The 27,044-nt window shown below is 39.5% G+C and overlaps 1 protein-coding gene across 3 annotated transcripts in view; it reads left to right on the plus strand.

Annotated features, from left to right (window-relative positions):
• The window catches only part of LOC115044612 (CUB and sushi domain-containing protein 3-like), a 203,345-nt gene extending 179,669 nt beyond the window's left edge, over positions 1 to 23,676 (plus strand). For all 3 annotated transcript variants that reach the window (XM_029503737.1, XM_029503739.1, XM_029503740.1), the window contains 11 exons: positions 3,637 to 3,810; positions 8,611 to 8,784; positions 9,269 to 9,342; positions 10,472 to 10,583; positions 15,856 to 16,035; positions 16,448 to 16,513; positions 17,711 to 17,869; positions 18,238 to 18,350; positions 19,122 to 19,209; positions 20,232 to 20,373; positions 21,052 to 23,676. In XM_029503737.1, the coding sequence (XP_029359597.1) occupies positions 3,637 to 3,810; positions 8,611 to 8,784; positions 9,269 to 9,342; positions 10,472 to 10,583; positions 15,856 to 16,035; positions 16,448 to 16,513; positions 17,711 to 17,869; positions 18,238 to 18,350; positions 19,122 to 19,209; positions 20,232 to 20,373; positions 21,052 to 21,211 (1,442 nt within the window). In that variant the 3' untranslated portion in view covers positions 21,212 to 23,676. The remainder of the gene's footprint in view (positions 1 to 3,636; positions 3,811 to 8,610; positions 8,785 to 9,268; positions 9,343 to 10,471; positions 10,584 to 15,855; positions 16,036 to 16,447; positions 16,514 to 17,710; positions 17,870 to 18,237; positions 18,351 to 19,121; positions 19,210 to 20,231; positions 20,374 to 21,051) is intronic.
• The last annotated feature ends 3,368 nt before the right edge of the window (positions 23,677 to 27,044 follow it).

Genomic DNA, 27,044 nt, shown 5'->3' on the forward strand with positions numbered 1-27,044 from the left:
ATAGTGTGCATGCTTTTCATCACACGGGGGCCTTCAATTACACCGTCTCTCTCATGCATACATAGACACAGACGCTCAGAAACCCTCACAATCACTCCCACCCCTGCCGCTGCCCCAGTGTTGTCAGCTTGTACTGACCTGTATGCATTAGTCAGTGAGCTACAGGATCCTTCCTGCCTCCTCTCACTCCCTCCACTGCTCTCACTTTTCCAACAGCACTTATTTCTCTCATGGGGCAAATGAATAAAAGAAAGGCAAAAGAGAAGAATTTCATTACCAAGTGTGTGCTCCATATTCATTTGCCACTCGTCAGTGTGTGGATGGAGAATGAACAAATACATGTGCGTTTTTTTTTTTTTTGTTTGTTTTTTTTTTAGGTTATTTTCTCATTTTCATTGATTGCTTGCTCTCACTTGCTCTCTTTCTGGGCCTTTTTGGAACAAGCAACACAACAGCCTGTGGAGAATCGCAGTTTTTTATGATCTCTCTAATTTACAACATATGCACCAAGAGGTCTGAGAAATGGACACAAAAATGTAAAAAAAAAAATTTCAACTGAAAGCTGCGCCCCTTCCAATAAGATTGATTGCCTTTTTCTATTGCATGATTAGGTTTAAGTTGAAGGTGCAGGGGTTCAGGCAGGGTGAGCTGTTTGAAATCTTCATGATGCGGGGCGTCTGTCATCTTGTCAAAGATTTAGTTGATGTGCTGCAGGAATCTGACTTGATATTCTGCCTAGAGAGGTTAAAGACAGAGAGGAGGACAGACAGGGAGAGAGAATTAAAGACTAAGGGAAAGTTTTTGTGTGTGCCGACTGTGTGCATAATTTTGCACTGAATGCGTGTGCATCACTGCTAGCCACAGTATTTGTGTGTGGTGTACATGTACACATTGCTGATGACACATCCTAAGCCTTGCCCGACAAGGATTCAGCTTGAATCCCAGGTTTGGCGTGTTCAGCTAAGAGGCACTAATGCTGCTTAGAACTACTTAGGAAAATGGGGACACTCTCTGCTTCCCATTCAGCTCTGCCTGCCACCCATGCCTTATTATTATAGTTTTTTTTTATTTCCTTTTATTTTTTTCTAAGCAATTTCTGATGCAGTGCTTATGGGATTAGTAGGCCTATTCCTCTAACTTGCACACGTGCACTTACCCATTTGCCCCCCCATCTCACTTCACCCTGCCCCTCACACACAGACATATTGTAGAGATGCACATAGACACCCAAACCAAATTTCTGCTTTATAGCATCCATTGGGGCATTATAGTGACACAATTTATACTGAAGTGGTTTTTTTTTTTTTTTTTTGGGCTTTTTTTGTTTTTTCCTAGAGCACCACAGCAACAACACGGAAATCCCAAATTGAAAATACTCTTCACTTATTCATTAAAATCAAAGAGAGAGCATTTAAAGTGAGCTGAGAAACTAAATTCCAATTAAAAAAAAAAGAAAAAAGCTGATTTCTATTTGTTATGATTTAAGTATCTGTTCAAATATATTTTATAGCTTCCAAGACATGTGCATTACACTGCTGAGATGATTTATGAATGGGATTCTTTAGGATCCACTGCCAAGCAAGAACAAAAGATGGTTGGACCTTGGAGAAAATGTGTGAATATCCATCACTGACTTGCTCTACATTTATTGTAATTCCTTGCATTGAAAGAAAAAACATGTAACTGAATATGACATGGTCTCATGCCTACATTATATTAACACAACCAAATGCAAAATTACAATTTTGCACTGCAATTTGGTGTAAAACCATTTATAAGAGTGTCAGGAGACTGCACTTTCTGAATTTTGGAAATAGAACTGGAATCCAATGCGTAAGAAAGAAGCTACTGTCCAGCAAGTGCTGAACAAGTTTTTGATTTGACAGTAAGTCATCGACATGAAATGTCGATATTTTCTTATATTTTCTGTAGATGCCTTGGTTGTCAACTTTAATTTGACAAAATACCTGCATTTTGGTTTTTGATTGTTTTTTTTGTTTTTTGTTTTTTAGATTTTTTTCATGTCTGTGTGCACACATAATGTATATCTGGATATCGTCTTCATATGTATTTTGTTTAGCGCTAAATTTAAGCCTGGCACAAGCTTTTAAAATTGGCAACAAAATTAGGAGGCAACAAGGAGCCTAAAAGCTCAGAGGGTGATTAAAGGTGAAAACACAGCCCCTCTGGACTGGACAGGGCTGTTCAGTCCCTTTTTGTGCACTGATAATATATCCAGGCAGTCGGTGAGTTAGTTGGTCTCACCAACAGGAGCTAATGGTGAAAATTACCTGCTGTTGTTTTCAGTGAGCGTTAAAATCAGCATGATGACTTTTGTCAGGCAGCACGACACATTGTTTAGATGAAGAGGCTGAATGTGCTCTTCGGGAGAGAGGTCAACATGCACAGTATAAGGCCTGAAGCGAACTGAGGCATGCGGCAGAAAGATAGACAGAGTGTTGAGTGATCAAGTCATTTCAAATCGGGATCTCTGTTGAAAGATAGTTTCATCTGCCTCAGTGCAGCCTGGGTGCTGAAACTGAAGAAATGGGTGATTTTTTATTTTTTTTGTCCATTTGTGGTCTTGCCCCAAAGATGAATCTTACAATTTTGTATTTCCTTATATTGTTATGCTGCCAAAGGACTAAACCTTAACTTGAAAGTCAGGTGTTAACATGACAGTTAAGTAACTGGGTTTGTTGAGTAAACATCAGATTTTACCAGACAGTCACAAGGCTTACATAAAGCCTGACTTCAATTTGCAGATCTTTGTTCAAGTGTGTTGGCATGCATGAGTGGGTCCAAAAGAAACAGAGAGCTGGGGAAATTATGGGCGTTGAGGGAGAATAGTAATGGTATAAAACAACAGATAAGATTTATTCACATCCTTAAAAGCCATATCCCATCTGCATCCCCACGGGTTCATCTCCAAGTGTTCGAGAACAAACTACGAGCTTTATTATGCATTAATTTATTACATTTTTTTGAGAAGAAAGTTTATGGCTTAAACAGACACAAAACGTCCTTTATTTCTCGCAGAAATGATTCAGTGTAGCCCAAACAGCAGAGAAAAATAGCTCACAGTCAAAATCGAGACCATTTCTTTGGGCCAGAAACTCAGTTTTCACCCATATTTATCCTCATATCATTGTGTAAAATGGTGAGTTTGCGCTACTTCCATTGTGTCTTGATACTGAAATATGCATCATAACAGTAAATTTGACAAAACACGTTCAGGGTTAACCTGCATGAAAAGCTCATCTGAATCAGCTGCATTTTAAAAAGAAGCAATGCTCTGGGACATAAATATTTTATCATCCTGGATATGAATGAGAAGACAAATCCCTTTTTTTTTTTCTTTTTTTTTTCAGTTTTAAAAGGGGGGGTTGAAATCTGAAATAAATCTGAAATAAATTTGAAAAGGTCTTGTGAATTCTCCTCAGTGCTGTTGCTGTATAATCCAATTGTTGGTTTTTGCTTTTTTATTATTTTTTAATTCTCTCTGGTTTTTATAATCTGAATTGCTTTCACAATCCTTTTTATTCTGGTCTTCACTCAAACTTGGCTCCACCTGTTTTCTACAGCGGTTGTACTCTGATAAGCATGCTTTAACCATTTTCCCCACTTTACCCACAGTGGTGACATGTCCTACACCCCCACCAATACCTAACGGCATCTTGGAGGGCTCAGTCCTGGAGTGGGGCAACAGTGTGAGCTACAGCTGCCTCCCTGGCTACGAACTGTCCTTCCCTGCTATGCTCACCTGCACAGGAAATGGGACGTGGAATGGAGACCTTCCCCAGTGCCTGCGTGAGTTTTTGATAAATGTAGTAATAATTATAGGGGCCTTGTGTTTAGACTGACACGGCATAGTAGACATTTTGGTCACTGTCTTAAACATGCTTATTTGTTTATTATTACTTAGGGATGCACTTGCAGGTTATTTAAAAATGCTTCATATACTCATTACTTCACGCTGCTTGTTTTCTCCAAGCAGGCTTACACAACATTGCTGCTTACCCCTTCACAGATTATGTGAAGTTAATGAAATTAATGATATTCATGAATAAGTCATGGAATTTAACATCAAGGCTAAGGTGCATACTCCGAAATAGGATACAAATAGAATAAGGCAGTCTTGCAGAGATGCGGAACACAGATTATTAGTGTTGCTCCTGGTTACAACATTGTGGTATTTTTTGTGAGAAATCAATCTTATTTATTCCTAAAAACGCATTCAGTGGCAACAAAACGTCCATGTTTTTCCCCCTAGGGGAAAAAAAACACACAATTAATATATCTCATTATTTGATTGATTGAATCTTCAGTGTACATTTTAATTAAACGAAAAATTAACTGACCTTGTTCTCAAGGCAATGTTGCTACAATGCTGATGAAGATGATTATGATATCAATGGAACCACAAGTGGAGTGTCTGATGCTCTTTGCTACATAAAGACCATCTCAGAGTCATCTTTTCAAGCATAATAATAACGCCTGGAATGCATGACTGCTCAAGTGTCTCATTGTCATTAGAATCATTCTTGCATTATATGAATCAGACAGACATGACAGGGCAAAGCACTTTCTTAGATGTTCGTTTCTCTCTGAAAGCCAGTCAAGACTAAGTGGAATCGAAACAATAAGTGCTGAAAGATGTGTTGGGGTTTGTTTGGGTTTTTTTGTTTTTTCAGACTGATGTGACGCATTTAAAGCATCTCCGCTGTAGGCAGTCCTTTTGTTTTGACTGTTGCCCCATTTTGCATGACACTAACTTAGCATTGCAGCTTGTGTGCGTTTGTGTGAGAATCCCTGATATCAGGTGTGGATTTTATCATCTAGGTGCATGCATTGTGTAAATAGTAACTAAACTGTCATGGGAGCGAAATTTATATAGTAGTTGGCCTCTGAACCAGAGTGATATTAGGTGGTTTGTTGTATTTGAGTCCCAAATGTTGGATCACACCAAACAGAAACTGTCTGAGGCCCTGGAGTCTATTTAAAGAGAACTACAATCACTTGTGTGCTCTTTTGTAATTGATGCTAATGACAGCATTTGGTGCTTGTGGCGATATTCAGTCAAGCGAACATGGTCCCATTTGGGTATTTAGCAACTGAGATCCAGCTGACAGACTGCTAGTGTTTGTGACCATACAGCAGAGGCACAGTACCCCATGCATTCATTTGTAATTGTAAATGGGCACATTCTAAATGTTTATCCTAATTTGTGTATATCAACGTGCACAGTGCTGTCTGATTTGTTTCCTGCTTAACTATAAAGTATTGCATTTTTCAGGTATAAGCCCATCTGCAGTTCAGCAACAACGATCTCTGTTTTCTGGTCCTAAATCGTTATGATTGGTAAAATGTCATCTGGCCATAAAATGGATAAGGTTCCACTCAGTAAATGTAGCATATCTACTTGCTGTTTACAGTAATTATAGTGAGCAGTGTCATCCCTCAACACACAACAGTCATTGTTTCCATATCAGCAGTCACAAATCAACCTTGACTTTGTGAGTGAGTAGCATTTATGCTTCATGATACAAAATTAGTTGCCAGCTGCGTTTGTGTTGCTGATATTGTTTTTACCTTGTGAGTGTGTCTGTGCGTGTGATGAGGGCAACATGTGGTGTCTCTCATAGCAGAAACTACCTCACAGGCAGTTTTGAGCACTTTTGCAGCTCTTTATATGTCTGATTTTGATTTATCAATCTAATCATGCCGAAACACGTGGGTACCTGAATGAAGAGTTCAAAGATGGGTTTGATCTGACTGATAAGTTCTTTTGTTAAATGTGTAGCAGTCACAATTACCTAAACCTACAACATCAGCTGAAAAATTGTCAACATACATGTATGCATGAGTATGTGAATGAAATGACAAACCTTGTAAAGACCCTGGTTCTCCTAAACATATTGTTGTAACCACCCGCTCATTACAACACTGTAAACAGAAGTAAGCAGTAATAACAGCTGATCCATCACTGAGGTTTACAAAGATAAACAAAAAGACCGAAACATTGGAACAATGGGGAAAAGTGCTGATCATATTCCAGCTTACATTTTAGCATTACCTATGCACTAAAACCCTGCTGTCATATGCAGATATAACACTGAGCATACTGTAGATGCTATCACATGCTCATGCCTGTATAACTCTCTTAGTCATGAAAAGGTAAATCCTTTGTGTCAATGCTCACTCTGCAGTTATCGGACTGAGCTTTACTGTAGATCCTGCAGTATCTTATAAACACATACATTTTTCATGGAGCACGATCTTAACTGTTTTTGCATCCATGTATATACATGTGACCACTTTGAGGGGTACTCTCTCATTTAGAAAATAATCAGATAACCAGATTCTCTTGAGCTATGTGGTCCTCAGTTCCTGAACAACATAATTAAATGTGCCAGAGTCTTGTAGCTTTTTGCGTACAGTCTCAGGTCGCATTCCTGTAAATTTTAGAAATAAGATTCATAGTCACCACTTTCAGTTTGAACTACAGCTCGACGATACTCTGGAAGATTCCATGAATTTGCAAAAGCAAATCTATCCGTGCCTTTCTTAAACTCTATTGTAATTTTTGCAGCCAAATGAGATGAAGATGCATATTCATGTTCTCTATGTTCCCACACAAAGGAAAAAGAAAGTAAGCAACAAATTCTAGTGTCTGAGAATGTCAGTTCATGAGTCTGCAGGGATGAGACTGTGATCCCAACTTTGAATCAGGCCTCTGCATACTGATTACTTCAAAGCATTGATAATTCATCAAGGAAGAGGAGAGGCAATGAGAGAGAGAGTGAGAGAAAGTTTGACTTGTTTCTCTGTCTTTCTCTGTCTCTTGCTCGCCCACACACACACACACACACACACACACACACTCACGCATACACGTTAAATATGCTGAGCGTGGTTTGGCCTGGGGCCATCTCTCTTATATATCCATAAAACAGCACATTATTTCCCTGTGGCAGGAAGTTTATGACTGATGTGCATGTCACCTATTTGACCTGTGTTATTAACCCTCCATAAGTGCCATCTGAATAAAAAGTCCCACAATGGCATTTTAAAAATAACAAGACCTGTGTTCATATCCAGCCAAACATTTGCATCTTTATTTGCTGTCATATCAGAGACACTCAAACTCTAGTGCATTGGGGAATTGAAAACTGCGATGCATCGTTTTTTTAGGCAAGACCTACAGCGCAGGTAAAGATATTTTCTGGAAGATATGTCTTTGAATACAAGGATTTGTTTCTGAGATAACACTATTTGCTGTAATGGCTTTATTCAGCTATTCCTGCATGGGCTGGATTCTAATCTTCTCTTTTACTAGATATCTATTATGCCAGGGATTGGCTGTAGGAAGCCCCTGTTGGTTCCCGACTCCTAGGAAGAGAGCAAGTGAGAACTTATCTCTGTCTCCAGACCTCCACACAGCAGCACATGTCAGGTCTGGAGAAGCAGCCTGACTTATTGTTGGCTTTATCCTGCAGTGCTCTGGCTGCGTGACTGAATGCTGTGACTCTCGTCCTCACATATGCCGTCTCACACACTGAACTTACTGTAGCTAAGAAAGTAACTTATACTCATCAGTAGAGTTCTGGTGGTTTACTGAATGTATGTAAATAGCCAAGATGAATAGAAACGTACTTTGTCAGACTGTGAAATGGATGAGTTTTCTCCACATCAAACCCCCTAAATTAGACCCAAAAACTCAGTTAGGGTTCGATAAGCAATAAATTGATGGTGCAGCAGTGATCCACGCTTCATCTGCTGAGTCTGTGGCTGGAACCCTATCAAATAAGCAATATCATGCGAGAGGATTGGAGAGTAACAGCGGCAGCAGATGGCTCCAGTTGTGTTAACCTCTTTCACTTGCTAATTATTTTGATCTAAAATTGAGTGCCATGACCTCCCTCACTACCTCTTTGCTGCCAAGCTGAATATTCTCATATCTACTCGAACCACTCGCCAGTAAGGTGGTTTGTTTGAAACAATGAAATGATTAGACAGAACAATTCATCCTGAGAGAAGAATGTCAATGCATCTGCCCACATGCAATGAAAAATGGCTAAAGGAATTTGCAACAGGCATAATGTCAACACAATTTGAATAATTCACCCCGTGATGACTTTCCCTATCACACCGAAAGATAATCATTTTTAGTCGGGTACTGCAAAAAAAAAAAAAAAAAAAAAGTATAATAAAGAACCCATCAAAAGGACCAAAGCTCCAAACAGCCATGGAAACCACTCTCGACACTCCTCATCATGGCCGGATGTTGTATGAGCTCAGCAGCTGCCCACACAACTTATTATTTCTGAATTGAATGCTAAATAGTCTACTGAATGTTACATGTAGTTGACTGGCTACCGCATTATTCCGTCCGTGTTAAGCACTTGAAAAAAGATGGGGTTTTTTTGTTTGGTTTTTTTTGTGCAGATCAATCGGGCATCCTCTTTGATTTGAACTGGTGGGATCATACAAAAGTGCAGTATTATTCCTGGATGTATACTTGCAGGAAAACGTTTAGTATTTGTGTTGGGTGTGATATATGCATGAAGCTTGTCATGTCAATAATATTTCACATTTCTTCCCCTGCAGCCAAGTTCTGCGGAGATCCTGGTACGCCTGCTAGAGGACGTCGAGAAGGGCGCAGTTTCATTTTCAAGTCAGAGGTGATGTTTAGCTGCAGTGCCCCCTATATGTTGGTAGGATCAACAACACGGATGTGCAAGGAGGACGGCACTTGGAGTGGATCTCAGCCTCGATGTATAGGTAATGATTATTATCCTTTTGACTTTTTTTGAATGCCAGAGAGGAGCTTTCTAATTTTCCAAGTACCATCAACTTGAAAGAGCCCTTGATTTGACTAATTTCCCTAATGATTATTTTCTGTTGCTTCTGTTGAAATAAGTCATAACTATGAAAACGCAGTTAAAGCTGAATTAGCATCATTCATGTAAACCTAAACCACAATTATGAAAAACATTTCATTTTGTTCTCATAATTTTGTTATTTAGTCTCCACCGCTTCTAAAAATCCATATTTCAAAGACTAAAAACAGAAGGAGTTATAGAGCTTGGAAAAAGGAAAGGTAATTCTGCTCAGGCTACCATGCCACTTCAGTAATTGTCCTCTGGTACATAGCACGCCAGAGACAAATCACATAGCCATTATCAATGATTGCCTCACTGTCATATTCTCATTTTTACTCTCCTGAAATCTCCCTGCTCATCATGACAATGATTTCTCGTTGCAGAGCCCACAAGAACAACATGTGAAAATCCAGGAACACCTGATCATGGCTTCATGAATTACACAACAGGCTTTAAGGTAAAATGAGCAACAACCTTACTATCCAGGTTATCCAGAATTGATCCGAGCATAATAAGCTGCACAGATAAACACATGCCACATCTATGTAATGTTTAGTACTTAACTAAAAACAGCATATTATGAATGGACTGTAATGTACTATGTCGTGCACTTCACTAATTCAATTTAGCCCAGTAACAAATTTGTTGTAACTAAGAGAGAGAAGCTGATGGATGTCCACAAGAACAAAAAGCTCATAATCAAAGTAATATTCAAAGCTTGCATCTGTGATTAGCCCTCATTCAAATGGGCAGTTTCCAAAGGCTGCTCCAAGTAGAAACATCATTTATTCATTTAGATGATAATGTGTGAGTGCAAGGATGAAGCAGTGAGTGCATATGTCCGTCCAAGGTGGCTGTAAAGGCGAAAACCAGCTGGATTTCTCTCCCACTGTGGCTTTCTGTGCATGCGTAGTTCTATAATAATGTCCACTGTATGCCGCGCGGAAATGAGCAATGCCGAAATGCATCATAGTCAAACAAATTGATATTATGGCCATTGGTGTGTGCTCAGTTGCTCCCATGAGAAGCTTGCAGTCAGTGTATTTCATTTCCTTCCTGTTGCTTTTGGAGTGTCACTTACAAGTTAAGTGCAAACAATTTTTCCAGAACATTCAGCTGAATATCTGAAATGAAATTTGTCTCAAATGAAAGCAGAAGTAGCTTATTATTTGGATCACTGCATGTAATGGCTGTATACTGCATTTGTCCGCATTACTGAACATTTTCACCAATATCTTGACAACACCGAATGAGGAAATCCTGTGATGATGTTCTCTCAAAACATCGGACTGTTTTGATTTAATAAAATAACATTGGTTCTATTTTTTTTTTTTTTTTTTTTAAACCACAAAGTCAGCGCTCTCGCTTCCTAATCTTTTTGCATTAGTTGACACCATCGCCTCTAGGAATAGTCCCCATCTGCCTCACACACACAGCTAATCATTAAAAAGGAGAAAAAAAGAAAAAATAAATAAACAAGTGTGGAGCATTTTTCCAGGCTCTTCAGATTTGATGCTGAGAGCATATTGGCATTTGCATCAGTGTATTGACTCTCTCCACATTGTGTACTGTCTCTTTGTGGCCAGGTGGGCAGCAGAGTAGACTTTCAGTGCCAACAGGGACACCTACTGCAGGGCTCCACAACCCGGCTGTGTTTGCCAGATCTCACCTGGACCGGAGTCCAGCCTACCTGTGTCCGTGAGTGCTCATTCCTCATGCTCTTTTGCCATATCTGGGTCACTCTCCCTGTCTTTGTTTTTCACTAGCCCCTCTGGCATCTTGTCACTGTTTACCTGCATTGCTAGGGATTCGGGCTCTCCTTTGTTTTGCTCAGCCTCCTTTTGGAGCCGCTCTCCCCCTCTCTCTCTCTCTCTGTTGCCTTCCAGTGCCACTTCTCTCTTCAATCCTGCCGTAGCCTTTGACCGCCCAGTAGATTGCAGCTCACGCCTCAATCAACCTGCCGACACAGACTTTCTGAGAGTGGTGTTGACCGTGATTGCTGTCATTCTGTCTGATCAACCTTAAAAGTTCACCAACGCCAAACTAGGGCTTTGCAGTTTAACCCAGTTGCCAAGCCAAGTGCTTTCCTAAATTGTGATTGTGTAATCCTGAATCTCAACGGCATCCCTTTCAGCTACAGCTTTGTTCATGGAGATATTCCCAATTCAAATCGTCTGCATTTTACTGTATAGCTGTAAACACCTGAGCTGTGTTTTGATAAGGGGATATAAATAATATTTTCTCATCTTGATTTCATAACCAGCCAAAGATGTATTACCCACTCGAATTTCCCAGAAACATTAGTGCTGAAGAAGCAAAGTCATTGTAATCCCAACCCTTCATTCTTCTCTTCTGTTTGATCTACTCTGTGTGTGTGTGTGTGTGTGTGTGTGTGTGTGTCTATCTTTGGTTTGAGGATGGGGGGGTTTAAAAGGATTTTGAAACCTTGAACACAGCTTTTGCATACACGTGGTTGCCATTTTGTTAGGTACGCCTTAGTGAAATTAATGCAGCAACATGAACATATTAAATCTTACTATCATGCGCGCTAACATGTGAAGCTGTTTTACAAACATGTTGATTCAGAGGATGTTGTTTATGATTTATTTTTACTGAAAGGTGTTTCTGATATTTCAGTTTGTCCATGCATAAGGCATTCATTTCAAAGACATGTGTATTCAAATAATGAATTGAGACTATAAATAAAATGATAAAATACTGATGTAAACATGTGTAATGATGTAATATATACACTGATTAATTAATGGTAACATTTATCCAAATGAGGCCCATTTCATAATTGAACACAAAAACAAAATATTTTATGAGCAATGCAAGCCATGTAATATATACATTCTCTGAAACAAATTCTAAAAGCATATTTTATGTATTTAAGATTTCATGGTCTTATTAGCGAGTCGATTTAATTCAAAGATCTAAAACACTTGTTTGAGCAGCTGACAGGAAAGAAGAATCCAGAAAGCACGGCTGACTCACCCTTTATCACCTGACAGCTCCTTTTACCCCCATAACTTCAAATTGTTGACCCCATCCTCACAGTGACTAAGGAATAACTCAGGAGGTTGCACATCCCCTGGCTCTTTTATTCAATTTATTTTCAGCATAGTGACAGTACTTTTGAAAAAAAAAAAGAAAAATCAGACCAAGTTTAAGACAGCAGAATTAGAGGTACAAACTCCATCAGCTCCTCAGCCTGGCACTGACAGATTTTTTATGACCAGAAAATTAACTTCCTCCCTCTGGAACGGTTTTGACAACAATGTCAAATGAAATGGAATATTTGAATGTAGATAAATGACTGATTACGTTTTTACAGCTGTTACAGAGTGGATCATACGCACTTTACTCCCAAGGACCGCCTACTACAATACTTCAAAATCTCTCAAAGGCTGAGATAGCATTCAGGCTTCTATTGGAAAGGGAAATTGGCATGATGGTGAAAAACAAATGAAAGATAAACAATTGGCAGCACGGCGGCATAGCAGTCAGCTCAGAGCAATAAGGCCATGGGTTGGGTTCCTGGCCTGGGGCCTTTCTGTGGGGAGTTTGCATGGTCACGCCATGCTTGTGTTGGCTTTCCTCCCACCGTCCGAAGACATGCATGTTTAGGTCAATCACCCAGTGTGAGCTGGGACTGGCTGCAGCACCGGAAAAAAGATAAGCAGTAGAAAATAAGTGAGAGAGATAAACAGTTAAACAAGAAGATAAAACTGAAATTTCACACAGTTGTTGAACACCCGTTTCCTTTATTCCCACTCAGGAACCTTAATGCATAATGATGCATTTTACCTTAATATTCAGGAGATTCATGCGGAAATTCAATGTCAGACACTTTATCAGCAGGACAAAAGTCATTAAATTGCTGGGCAAACCCATTATGTACCTCTTGGTGCAAATAGTTAACATATTACCTGTAATCTGTCCATATATGAGGATTAAGATTAAGAAAACTCACCATGGATGGAGGGAATTATGGGTATTCAAAGTGTGTGGTAAAACATATGATAAGGAAGTTAATTTCAACAAACAATGACCAGTATTTGTGGCTGGCATTTGCAATGCCACTGAATACTTCATTGTCTTATGATTTGGTGCTATAAGTAGTCCTATAATATAATTTGATACCCAACAAATAGCCTTCAAGAGGTTCCTCTTTTGGATTTGGATGCGCTATGAAACCAGCATGTACTTTCACCATAGTAAACAAAATAACATGCAGTCCATGCCCTTTTTGTGTAACTATGATGTTTTTAGGCCACCCACTGAAATGGCCACCTGACAGGCGGTGTGGATTGAGGCGCAGAGGATCAGAGGCTTGATGTTTTCAGGCTTTTAACTTTCCTGACTTTCTCTGTTCAGCAAGGTCAGGTTATTTATTTATTTATTTTTTGTTTTGGGGGTTTTGTTTTTTTTTTCCCATGTTTGTCTTTGCTAAGGTTGAAGCATTTCAGGAGCTGTTCTCTGGCTGTGCTCCATCATCTCTAGTGGTTTGAAAAATTTATTGATTTTCCTCTGCCCTCGTACTGTCATTGTTACAGCTGGAATTAAAACACAAAAGATTTTACTGACAATCACCAGATCTTCGCATCCATTTACCCATGCACATTCCCAAATTCCCAAATGAATTATCCGGAGAACAGAATTTAGATCCAAAACATTAACTTAAATTCCTATGTTTATGTTTATCATTCATTTTTCACAGGTGGACTTACATTGGCAGTGGGCAGTGGCCCGTTATACATTAGACTGTGGTTATGTCAATGTATTTGAATTTGAGTGCCTTCATGGTCCGCTCACTGTGTTGACCTTTGAGTCATAAATCCTCTAAAATGCCTTTCTATGTGATTAAATGGTCTTGTGTTACTGTGAAGCTACTTTAAATGATTTAAACATGAAGCCAACCAGTCTTATACTGCTGGTGAAAGCAAAATCTTGCAGGGGTTATCAACACAATAAATGTAATAGATGCAATGCACCAAAACCAGAGTTGACCGTGTTAGCATTTTATCTCTAAAATGCATACACTTTTAATTCCAAAATGTCTTATTAGTTAACTTTATAAACAAACTCAAGATGAGCTGGTGCTATTAGCGCTAAAATGCAAACCAAAACTTGTCTGCTAACCCAAAATGGGGTTAGCAGACACTAAAGCAGCCAAACTAAATTGTCAAAGTGTTCACAGTACGCTCTCACCAGCTGCATCTAATTGCTGAGAGCAAGCTGGAAAATCCTCCAAGAAAAACAGTGCCAGATCAACTTTATTAACGTTGTTCTGATGGCTTTCACATGATGTGGCAGCCTGTAACTGACCAACTACCCGTAGCATGGATGTCATTCTGTGTCCCCAACTATGTGCTCTGTTTACCAGAGATACCAACTTTGAACTAGGAAATATTGAACGTTGTTGCGCGACAGGAAAAAAATGAAGCTGTATTTCATGACTCTAAATCACAGAAGTGAAGTAAAGCCCGCTGCACTGTTGGAAGGGGAAATAAACAGTATTGCCACCACCACGTGATCCGGGATATGGCACATCTTTGACACAATTCATTAGCCTTGTCTTCGCAATCCATTGTGTACAATTGCTAGAACTACCCTGGATATGTGATAGCTTTGTCATTTTAAATGGGTTGCATAGACTGACCAAGTTGCTCTGGCAGTGAGAAGCGGGTTTGTTTATTTATCTACATATTACAATATGAGGCAGTTTTTCTTTTGCCTTGCTATGCAAAAAGAGCCTTCATATTTCATTTCACAAAGTCAATGAAAAGGTTCAAGGAGATAGAATACTGTAGACTAAATTGATATAATACCCGTGTAACTGAGTACAAGAAGACAAGCATTATCGCTGAAATTTCACCTCAATGCATCGAGGACAATAACTAATTTATGTCATCAAACTGGGCTTCATCCTGGCATCCCCTCCCTAACTAACTGTATTTACATTAATATCATTAAGCCATTACTGAGGACTCATTTGGCACTGTGGCTTGCTTGCAGGTGTCTTCCATTTGACAGCTGGCACCATTTTCTTGTATCCACAAGATGCAAAGTAATTTCACTATTTCCACATTATTGTTGATGCCATTATTGATGACACCTTAAACCCTCTCAGTGTGCTGTTGCCGCAAGGCGATTTGAATAAATGTTTGTTTTGTGTAAAAAATGGTGCTGTGAAAAATGACTGGAAAAGCAGAGTACTCCAACTCATTAGAAAATAAAAATAATTTAGATGGTGTGTAAGAGGCCAGTTTTTTTGGCAGCACAGTGTAGTTGCTTTTGTTCCTGGTTTCTGATGCAATTAAAGCTTGTAAACTAATCTTCTTACCCCTGCCCTAATTCAGCATGTCATGACCTTATCATTTTTGCGTTTTACTATTTGGAAATGTAATAGTTGAATTAGTAAATCAAAGTCATAGAGGTCAGAACCAGGGTCCAGTTTTTACAATGTGCATAATGTTCACTCCAAAACTGTTTTGTAAGCACGCAACGTGCTCAGTTTAGTCTGAGCCTGTCTGAAAATTTAAAGCAATAGTGAAATAAAAAAATATGAACGCAAACCCACACCCATATTTATAACTGAGCACTTAATAAGATGAGATCCACGAGTGAGAAAATTCATATCAGAAAAATCAGACATTTTAGAGCAACCATGTGTTTCTTAATGGCTTCCTGGGCTCAATAATTAAAGGAAAGAACAAGTTGTGGTCCTTTTTGTCCTTTTTTTTTGGGGGGGGGGGGCTTATTATATTAATTTATTTATTTTGTTAACCCTTTCCCACATCTCTCCCTCTCTGTTTGCCTGAGTGCTTCATTACTGTATCTTCCCATCTATCTTTCTCTGTGTGTGTATGTGTGTGTGTGTGTGTGTGTGTGTGTGTGTGTGTGTGTGTGTGTGTGTGTGTGTGTGTGTGTACACTAACATATCTGCCCTTTGCTTGCTCTCCAGCTCACTCCTGCAAGCAGCCACGGAGCCCGGCCAATGCTGATGTTGTAGGTCTAGACCTTCCCTCTTACGGTTACACCCTGGTGTATAGCTGTCAGCCAGGTTATTTTCTCTCCGGAGGTTCAGAGCACCGTGTCTGCCGCTCTGACGGCAGCTGGACTGGCAAGGTGCCTGTCTGCAGAGGTACGTGTTTGGTGGAGGTCTGTGGGAGCAGATGACAGAGAAGGAGGCAGGGCAAGGGGGGTGGAGTAAAAGAGGAACAAGGCAGCTCATGTGCATGCAGGTGGAAAGGATGGGCATTTAGAGGACTAAATACTTTGTTTAGTGTTATATGTAATATTCCCCCCATGTGACATGTGCACTCACTTATAGGTCAAATAAACAGTTTTTCAAATATGAGACATTGTCTAATAGTTACGTGGAGAGCAAGATTTCAGCTTGTGAAAGTGTTGACTTGTGAATGTGTCTGTTAAAACTGAACCACTACAGGTCTTAACAATATCAGGGAATATCTAATGCCAGCATTGTGTTTGCTCTTAACATCTGCTGTGTCCTGCTACACCTTGTGATATAAAAATTCACCTTTCTTCTGCAGTCGGTTCCAAATCACACGAGAAAACTGTCAAACCCATCCCAGGGACACCGAGCCCAAAAGTAAACGGTGAGTTGCACAAAATATTCCCGCCGATAGCCACAGAAGTCTGCAGTCTACCCTTTAGCACTGCATCAGAGGCATAATCATTTCAGCCTATCCGGGACGTGTTCATGATAAATTAGTACTACAAAAAGGTTTCTACCGGTATATATGAACAGACTCTGATATCTCCTTAATGCTTACAGTGTAACTCAAGTGAAAAATACTGTTTCGACAGGGTAATTACCTGTAAATTGGTGGTTGTGTTAGTCTTTGACCATTGACATTATTACATTGACATACATTGACACTATTTTTAGCAATACTTCTCATCTAGAGCTAATTTGCAAATAATGCAAACATGCTAAAGCATATTAGCAAATATGGTAAGCATTACATACTAGGGAAGAAATCTGTTCACCTGCTTCGTAAGGTTACTGTGACATACAAGTCAAAGATCTTGCTGTGTTTTCACCATGATCACCATAGCCTATAGCATATCCTCAAATAAGAGAGATCTTTGGTGAAATCTCTGGAAAATTTAGACAGATGATTAGCCAGGATGGTGACTGGGTGAGCACAAAGGACGTGTAGGTAGAGCAGTTAGATTCAGTGCAGCAATAAGCAGAGTAAACATTGGCATTCTCTTGCAAAATAATATTACATGGTCTCAAAGTCAAAGCCCTTTTAATCTCCCAAAAATTAACGTGTTTCAATAAGTACTGAACATTTCTAGCAAATTCTAAGTAATCATTCTGACTATTGTTAAGTTTCTTTGTTGGTATTTAATACAGTCATCTTTTTGCTCTGATAACTGACCTGCAATTGTCAAGTACACGGTTTCCAGAAGATAATGGCTGTGCTGTTCACCAGACCTGTAAAAAGTTTCCAGGGCATAACTATTAAAGAAGTGCACAAATTGAGTCCAGAGTTATCTCTCTCAGAGTGTGTTTAATTATCATTAACGGATGGAATTAAATTAAATTGAATGAAAAGATTATCAAATGTTGATTCTGTTACATATCTAATTACCATTTTTGCATTGTGTGTGTGAAAGTTATTCAGCTTACACTACAAACCAACATATTAATTACATTTTGCTTACAAATGAAAACCTTAGATACTTCTGGTTAATAAGAATGATAACATTTCCCTTCTAACACCTTCATTCAGTTTGCTCAAGGTATTATTTCATGACTTTCCATTTCTTTTCTTCTCCTCCAGTTCCTGACAACATTTTTGCCCCTGATTTCATCTGGAAGGGTTCCTATGATTACAAAGGCCAGAAACAGCCAATGACTTTGACAGTCACAAGCTTTAATGTCACAACAGGAAAAGTCAATGTAACTTTAAGCGACAGTAGCATGGAATTTCTGCTCTTTGGTAAGTCCTCTATAAATCATCTGTCTTCTACTTCCTCCCGTCTGCCTCCCCTCTCCTCCTCTCGCTGCCTCTGTGTGTCACTTCCATTTATTCCGAGGGTGCCTGGTGTCAATCAGTCAATCATCAAATGATCTCATGCATGAGAGTGGAAATTAACTATTGGCTCTAAAGATGGATGCATCAGTCTGCACCGACTGACTGACTGACTAACTGCCCTCTCAAGAGCCACATGTCTCCTCTCCCAGCTGTTTTCCTCTCTTTTCTTCTCTTCCCGGTCCTCTTCTTTCTCTTTTCCATCATCCTCCCACACTTGTATAGCCCCATCTCTTTATTCATGCCATTTCTCCCTTTCTCCCATTTTACTGTAGGAGTGTACAAACGGCAGGAGGCGCGGTTAATGCTCCTGCTCTACCAGATGAGAGCTCGGGCCCACAGCTCCTTGACCAGGATTACTGATGACACCTGGTCAATGGACGGCTTTGTGAGTATACATAGGAAATGGGCACTAATCATTTGTTTCAAATTTTCTGATTCAGTGTAACCAAGAGCTGTGATTTTCTTTAAGTCAGTATAATTATGTTTGTTTTTTTAGTTCAGAATGTTGAATGGAATGGGGCTGTAATAATTTGAAAGCTAAGAACAAGCGTTTGATTGACCAAATAAAGCCAGTGTCTCCTCATTATTCGTTTTGGGGATTTTTTTTAAATCCTACTTGCCAACAAAGAAAAAAATCTCAGTACATGAGAAAAAAACTGCACTGCCAGAAAAGGGTTTATTTATTGTCTGTTTCTGTTGACCTTTGTTCACACTGGCTGTAGATCAGATGTGCCAGGAGCTCTGTATGAACCATTCCAGCATTCCCACATTGACAATTTGCTGAATAAGCTGAGACAAACACCTGACATCTTAAGTGACTGGAGAGACTCCAGAACATTTTTTTTTCCCCCCCCGATAGAAGTCAGACTTCAAGGTCCACTAAAAAAACCACATGAGGCAGGTGACTGCACCACCGCGGAGCTATTGATAGCATACTGCACAGCCTCTAAAGCAGGGTTTCAAAAAACAAAGGCGTTTTTGAATGTAGCACGACAGAATGTGTCGACTGCGATGCTAAATACAGCATATATTCAGTATCTGATGTGGTCTGGAAGAGATGCTGCATTCTCCTAGGCGCCAAGAAAAATCCCATTTTATCGTGCAACTGAAACATAACGAACTGTCTCTTTATTTTATTCCCCCCCCCCCCCACCAGGTTTCAGCTGAGCCTGAGGGTGGCAGCTATGTGTTCCAAGGCTTTATACAGGGTAAAGACTATGGACGGTTTGGAGTACAGAGACTTGGTATGTGTCTTGTCAGATATCTGGTAATGATGGTAGCATAGCAACTAGTTACTTCCTCTCATCTTCCATTTCAAGATTTTCACAAAACTCGTGAAAATATTGGCAAGGAATTAGGGGTGGTGGAATAGCTGTATCAATGTCATTTGTTATTTATCAAATATCAATCACGTTAAAGCCGAAGCCCGTTCATTGCTCATTATGAGTCACAACATTTCTAATCAGGTTTTAGTCAAATACATCTTCCATAGTTTGTTTGACTAAAATCATTATGGTATTTCAATGACTAAAATTAAACAAAAATGAAAGCATTTCCCATGAGTACAATATGACTAAAACTAAATGGCTTTTTTGTCAAAGCCTAAAAATAAAAAGTAAATGAAATTTGCCTGTCAAAATTGACACTTTGTGAGAAGTATTGTTTCTTAAAATTTAAATTGAAACCTGAGAGGAGTGTAAGGAGACTTTCCATCAACAACCACTGTGCTCTGTAATAATTAGTCTGTGTTTATTTGCAACGCTCAATTTCTTACTCAATTCAAAATTATTTAAAACTCTTTTTTGTTTTGTTTTTTTTTCAAGCAGCAAGGCCACATAATATTTGTTGTTTATTTGAAAGAATGAATACTTTTATTGTGTTGCCATACATACCTGCTGTCAAACACCCATTTCCGCAGCCACACAGCATGGCAGATCATCTCCCCACGCATCATCATCCTTCATTTCTCCGTGCTCCGCATTGCTGCCATCATTTCATGGTCGTCTTCAGTGAGATTATCACAGTTACAGAGATCATTATCAGTACGATCATTATGTCTGTCGTCTTCACCAAATGGCCAATCATTATCGTTATTGCGATAATCTCCCTGCTCTTCATCATCATCATCATCATCATCATGAGATATGTATGTTTCCTTTATTTCATTTCAGTCTCTGTCAATATTGTCTTTGTGCATATACTGTATGTTGACTGTTTTCATTATTTGTTTTGATTTATTTTTGCTAATTAATGCTTTTTTTTCCAGGTTTGAGTGTGAGAGAGAATGTGACACTTACTGACCCTGACACCAACGGCTCCACCAACAGCAGTTCTGTCGCTGTTGCTATCCTTGTGCCTTTCTTTGCCCTCATCTTTGCAGGCCTTGGCTTTTATCTCTACAAACAGCGGTATGTAGTCTATTCTGGAGGCTTCCTTGGTAGTTTAGAACCCAAGTGCAGTTGCTCCTGTGGTTTCTTCTTGGTTTCCACTTGAAAAAATAAACTAGTGCATTTTCATGAGTCCCAGGTTGAGTTTTGAACTTATTTACCACAGATCTGATGTAGAAAAAGTTTCAGAAACACAAATTCATGAAGATGCTCGTCGAGTTGCAGCCAAAGGAGGTGCACATCAAGCTGATCTAGCTAGTACACTGTGGCCCACTTCCACAGCCTGTCTCATTGCAGCAAGGTTCCTCTCTGGATACAGTAGCTTACTTGTGAGGCTTCGAAGCATGATGCAATGCTAGTCAACATATTACCATCCACATTACACAGCAGTAGACATCAGGTGGTAAATGAGCACTACTTTGATATGCTATGTTATACAGTCTAGTGTGTGTGTGTGTGTGTGGTGTATAGAGGGACGTGTCTTGTCATCCTTCAGAACAGTAAATACTCGTAGAAGCTGTCAAATTTTACACTGATTATGATCCAGGCAGAGGCGTTGTCCCACTGCTCTTTTCTGCAGCAATTAACATTCAGCTGTCCACAACATAACAGAAACATGGTTATTGAATTGGAAGGATGGTGAATAATTAGGATACTGTCTCAACTAATAAAAATCCTCATTTTTTTTTCCCCCCTCAGGAAAACAGATAAAGCGCAATATACAGGATGTTCTGTCCACGAGAACAACAACGGGCAGGCCACTTTTGAAAATCCCATGTACAACACAAACACAAAAGCTGCTGAGGGGAAAGTTGTCCGCTTTGACCCCAATCTCAACACCATCTGCACCATGGTTTGATGTTGACTGAATATGAGTGAAAGACAGAAGGAGAGAGGGACAGAGATTAATAATACAACTTCTCCTTGTTTACTTTACACAACTCTCTCTCTCTCTCTATACATATATACACACATATATATATATAGATATAGGAGAGAGAGAGAGAGATGAGGAAAAGAGAGAGTAAAGACATATTTATATTTTCCCTGTTTCTGTTGACATACAAAAAAGTAAATGCTCAGAAACATAAAGCACATTTCCAGCAACAGCTATGGTTGAAGCTAATCATATAGAGAAGGTAAACAAAAAGAGAAGGGCAGAGGAGATTGCCCTCCTTTCCAGATCTTCCCTTTGTTTGGTGAAGAGAAGTGTTCTTCACACTCTGTGAGTGTTGGCTTCATGAATAAAAAGAGCCTCCGGCATATAGATAAAGTAGAGTATTTTATGCTCTCTCGTATAAATAGAGAGGGGTTACTTCACAATGCCAAATGAAAAATTAAAAAATTTTTTCCAAGACAACAGACCAGATCTAGACCCTTTCTTTGGTTTTTGTATGAGTCTCACATTCATCCTAATGAGTTATTTTCTCTTATGGAGTTGAAGAGCCTCTCAACTGTTCGTTGATCAATGTAATCTTCAGTCTGTTTTCCAAGCTGCAGGGCGTCCTCCAGGCAAGGAGGAAGTGAAAAAGAAAATGCCTCTCTTTCAAAGCAACTGTGCAGTAGCGTGTTCAAAGTTATATGGTCATTGATACCTCTTAATTGGATCGTACCTCCTACTGGAAAAATCTATGGCCAGGGATTTAATTACTGAAACGCAGTATAATGTTCCAAATGCCACTGGGAATGTGAGGGCTTTTATTGTGACAGCGCAGGTTCCCAGACAGTTATCAATTACATTTTTATTACAGGAGATTTGAAACATTGCATCTATTACCAAGTTCTGTACAGTGAATTTGTTTTTGTCAGAAATGTTCTGTAAGTATGAGATTTGAAATTGCTGACTAGTCATCTAGTCAAGGCATTGTCCATTTATATATTTAACCTGTCCTTAAGTTATTGAAAGAGTTGTAAAAACTAGTTTGTTTTTGTTTTGGTTTGGGTTTTAGTTGGGTTTTTTTTGGGGGGGGTTTGTTTTTGTTTGTTTTTTGTGATTTGCCATCTTTGAGTCTATTCAAGTCCAATTTGGAGTGAATTAACTCCCAGCCTTGAGTGTGTATATATCAGAGTGCTTAAAGTAGGAGTTCCCTTCCTAATTCTTTTGGGTTTCATTGAAAGGTTGAGAATCCCTGCAGTGTTCGTCATCTGCAGCTAGCTCGGTTTCCCATAAGTTTATTTAAGCTTGAATGTTATTCAAACGAAGTACAAAGATATGTCACTTGGTTGTCTAACATTCCATTAATCTTGCATTGTGTTAATAACAGCTTTGACATGTATCTGCCTTACTTAAACGTGATCCAAAATAGAACAAGTGTAACTTCCATATCATCGCTGGTTTTCATGAACAGAGATGCTTGTTGTTCTGTAATTCTTTTGGGAAACCACGCCTCAGTAGATTTCTGAGCCGTGCTCCTACTCTGAGACACTTGATGAATGCAGACCTCGGCCTGTTTTGTTGCCACCAACTGATTCGAGTGGTTATTTCAGTGTCTTACTGAGCCATCAGCTTCTGCCAACAAATGTACATTAAACATGAAAAAAATTGCACACTTAAACATGAGCCACCATCAGTATTGTATTCTCATCAATTAAAAATAATAATAAAAAAAAAAAAAACGCTCATCACATTTGTACATCATTGCAGTGCCTTGAATACTGTATGGGCATATGTTTCTAAGGAAGACATAGCATTTATTGCATTAGTAACACTGTACATCAGTGTAATATATCTGCACAGTTTGCAATGACATCAGATGTGACTGATGTCGGCTCTGATGGTTGATCTAAGAAAAGGGTATTTTGGAAAAGCAGCTCACAGTTTCATACCTGCGCATGTTGGCAAAAAGTGATCCAATATAGCAATTGCTGCTATAGTAATTTGTACCACTATGTTGATTCCTGTCATTGCTGTTGCATTTTGTACATTTATACAGTTTTGATACTTGATGGCATTCTTTGGCAAGATGTCTTGTGTTATTGATATGTAATATATTTTGCGAGTTAATATTTCTTATGGATGAGAGAAGAAATGCATCAATTAAAAAAAAGTATAAAGCAAGCCAGTCTGACATCAGACTCCAGAGTAAACTAGACTGCTTTTAAGCGTACCACACAATTGTTATCCCATTCAAGATCCTGTGTATATGAATATGTACATATTACAAAACTTTTGTAAAGAGATATATTTTTTATGCAAATAAAGCATTTGTAAGTTATTGAATATGGTGTGTAAAATTTCCTGTAAATGTCATGTAAGATCAAAAATGTTTTGTATTTTTTCTTTATCAGCAATGTATAAATCCTTAATTTATATATAAAATATAAACTCACGAATGTCAATGTCGGGATTCTCTTTAATGCCATTGCCTGGTTTGGCCTCCGTAATGAAACTTTGCCTACTTCGCTGCAACAGCTTTCTTAACATTGCAAATACTTTGGCGGAGAGCTGCTTTAGTTATTTTGTCAGTCTGCTGTTGCACCTAAAGAGGTTTTAATGAGTTTTCTGCTAAACGACCACTGCTTGGTTTAGCAAAAAGAGGTTCAACACAGGATATTATCTCTGTCTCTTCAGATAAGATCTGAAGAGACACTGTAGATCTTTACAGACTGCCAGGTTTGTGCAAAAATCTAGTCTCACCTTTGGAAAAAAGGAAATAGTAGTCTAGTTTGACATTTCGTCAGGCACATGATTCATCCACGCAAGCAAGAGAGGTTCAACTGCTGTATTTGCTTCTTGAAGCTTCCCTTGTCACTGTGATCTGAGTCACATTTTGCCGGCCCCTCTCTCTGTCAGTGTCAGTGCTTGGAAAGAGCTTAAATTTACTCTTAAAAAGTGGAAAACTGTTCCACAGAATGAGAAAACATTTGAAGGTACTTTTCTTTGCATCTAAGATCTATTACATCTCCCAAGTGGGCAGTTTGCCGATTGATGCACTGTGTGATACTTGAAATGCTCAGAAAATAAGACTATTTGTGACATCCACAATATGAACATTTAAACACTTGAGGGCAACATAACCTGAATTTGCATATAAAGCTTATTTATCATGACGCGTGCTGTAGAAGAGTTTTGTAGCTCTGTCGGATGTTCAAACAAATGAGAGTAAAGCAGAGTTACTAATTATCAATGATTATAAAAGAGGCACAAGTTTGGCTTTATTTGATTGCAGGCTGGGCTGAATGTGGATGTAGCTCCATGCAGAAGTGGTAGTTTCTCAGGACATTAAGTAATGAACTAGGACGAAGCTAACTGCAGCCATCAGAGCAGATACGATCTTTAATAGAGTGACCAAAAAAGGCAAGTAAGAAGAAGCCACTTAAAAGCCAAACATCATGCACTTGAGTGGCAGGAACCGGTTTGACTTCAAACCCAGGCTAAGCATATATTTTAAAGTCTAAGCCGGGATTTGTGTATGGATTAGAAATATTTGCCAGAAGGCTTTTCCATTGAAGTTTCACTGAAGCTCCATCAGGCAGATTTTACCCATCGGCTAATGATGTAATATAAGCTGGTGTTAGGCCAAGATGCCAAATAGGCTCAGCGTGTTTGTTCAGTATGGCTACATGCTCAGTGTAATACACTAATAATAATACCCTCTAAATACTGACTTGACTCCTATTTGCTGTGAGAGCAGCACCGCTTCATTAGAGCTTTGCTCTCTGTGTCGGAGGCTCCCTGGAGGAAGTCCTCCTGCGTTCAGCTGCTGCAGTCTGTGCCATGTCATCCCTACAAACGCTCAGTTGGGATGTTGTCACTGAGCAGGTGAGAGCAGTAAACTGATTTTATTGTCCTGTTCATGGAGGCATTTGTGGGTCTTGTGGCATAGACAAGTGTCTGCTGGAGGAAATCAATTTGCAGAGGTGCATGCGTGGGCGCAATGAAGGATGTTCCTGGCTGCCTCAGATCTCTCAGTACCCTGTGGTGTTCCTCCACTCTCTTCAAGGGCCTTCATATGTAGCGTGAAATCACACCCTACAACCTCAGCAGCCAGCAATATTGACACGTCGCATGGTAGAAGGAAGCACTGGCGGATTTGTACCTAACACTAGTTTTTCCTCCACATGAAACAGCAGGAAATTTCATTGATCTGAAGGAGTGCTATGATAGAATCCTCTTATAGGCAGAGTGTTTCACTTCCTGTCCTACTTAGCATAACGTCTCATGTGTACCAGGAGAGGCGCAAGTCGGCGGAGTTGGTTTTCTTCTGTCATTCGTGTCGAAGCATAATGAGTTGTGTTTGCTTTCATGGATCTTTTGGCTCTAATGCGCTGGACTGTCAGTTGACTAACTAGGCTCTTTCTCTCTGCATATTCCAGCGTTTCTCTAATGAGCCATTTTCAACCGCTCTGCTCTCATTGGCCAGATGTCCTCAGGGTGGTGGGCTGTTCTTCATACAGATGGGAAGCTGTTGAAAAAAGAAAACCCCAAAGAGTTATCAGCCAGAGACGCATTTAAATACAGGTAGAGCTTTCAGGATTTGATGTGTCTCTTGTCTCAGGGCTGAAAAATATCTTCATTAATGTAGCTCAGCATTTTCATCTCTACATTTTGAATAGAGAAATAAAACCCCAAACCTCCTAACGATCCGCAGGTTCTTAATGATGATCCTACTGGCAGTGTTTTCACTTCTCTCAACAGTCAAATTCTTGTAAAGGTTATGTCTCGGAAAATAGACTGGGATTTTGTGATTGAGTTTAGAGAACAGGGCTAGAAGAGTTACGTAGTCTAATAATCCCCTTTTTAATCTTAAAGTGGATGAATATGAATGAATTCCTCCATAACCATTTGAGCAAAATAAATTTTTAACACATATTTAAATCGCATGGGCCTTGGGAAATAGCCTGCACTGCATCGAGAAAGTCCGGCTGCTATGCATTGAGGTCAATGATCAATATCAGCACGTTCATCAGAGAAACTGAGAGGGCAACAGTCTATGTTTGACTCTGGTGAAGCGGCCGATTTACTGTTGCTGAGGCTGAGCATGGGAAGTGCCTTATAATTAATTAATTCGATCCCAGATTTCATTCTGTTGCATGAAAACAGGAATATTGTGTCTCCACAAATTGTTCAAATAGATCAGTTTCACATCAACTTGCATATAAGAACCCTTAATGATGTAATGACATCTAACATTTATTTTTTTTTTTAGCCAGTTTGAGAACTAAAGACTGAGAGTCTTTACCGTGGCTAAGGCACTTTCTCTGCGCTTTAATTACTCATCAGATGTGTCTTCTACTTGTCTTGAGTCCATCTGTGATTGACTGAACATGGCTGGACAGTGGCATAATGGACTCATTATGGCATGAGTTTGGAACAATTACGACTCAGTCGACAGTCCATCCACACTTAGTAACTGCACAATGGCTCTGGTCACTCAGGGAGGTTATCATGAACCAAGAACAGCGACGTCAGAGTCTCAGAGGTCGTCGGCAGACACAAGAGAACCTGCCAGAACAAGGACCATGCCAGCAGCATCCCATCAATCAGACATTTATAGTGAAGCAACTCGACAGAAGCCACTGTGGACGCTTGAGAGAAGCTTAGTGGTCAATGAATGTGTCCAATCTGATGGAGTTTGAATGGATCTCCCAGGAAGAAGGAAACCAACAACACAAAACCAGAAGAGACTCAATGTTGTCAAACAGACTTTCACAAAGTCTGTTGAGGCAGACTGTGTGTTTTCACCAAGAAC

Source organism: Echeneis naucrates, chromosome 6 (genome assembly GCF_900963305.1).
Source record: "Echeneis naucrates chromosome 6, fEcheNa1.1, whole genome shotgun sequence".
NCBI classification, from domain to species: domain Eukaryota; kingdom Metazoa; phylum Chordata; class Actinopteri; order Carangiformes; family Echeneidae; genus Echeneis; species Echeneis naucrates.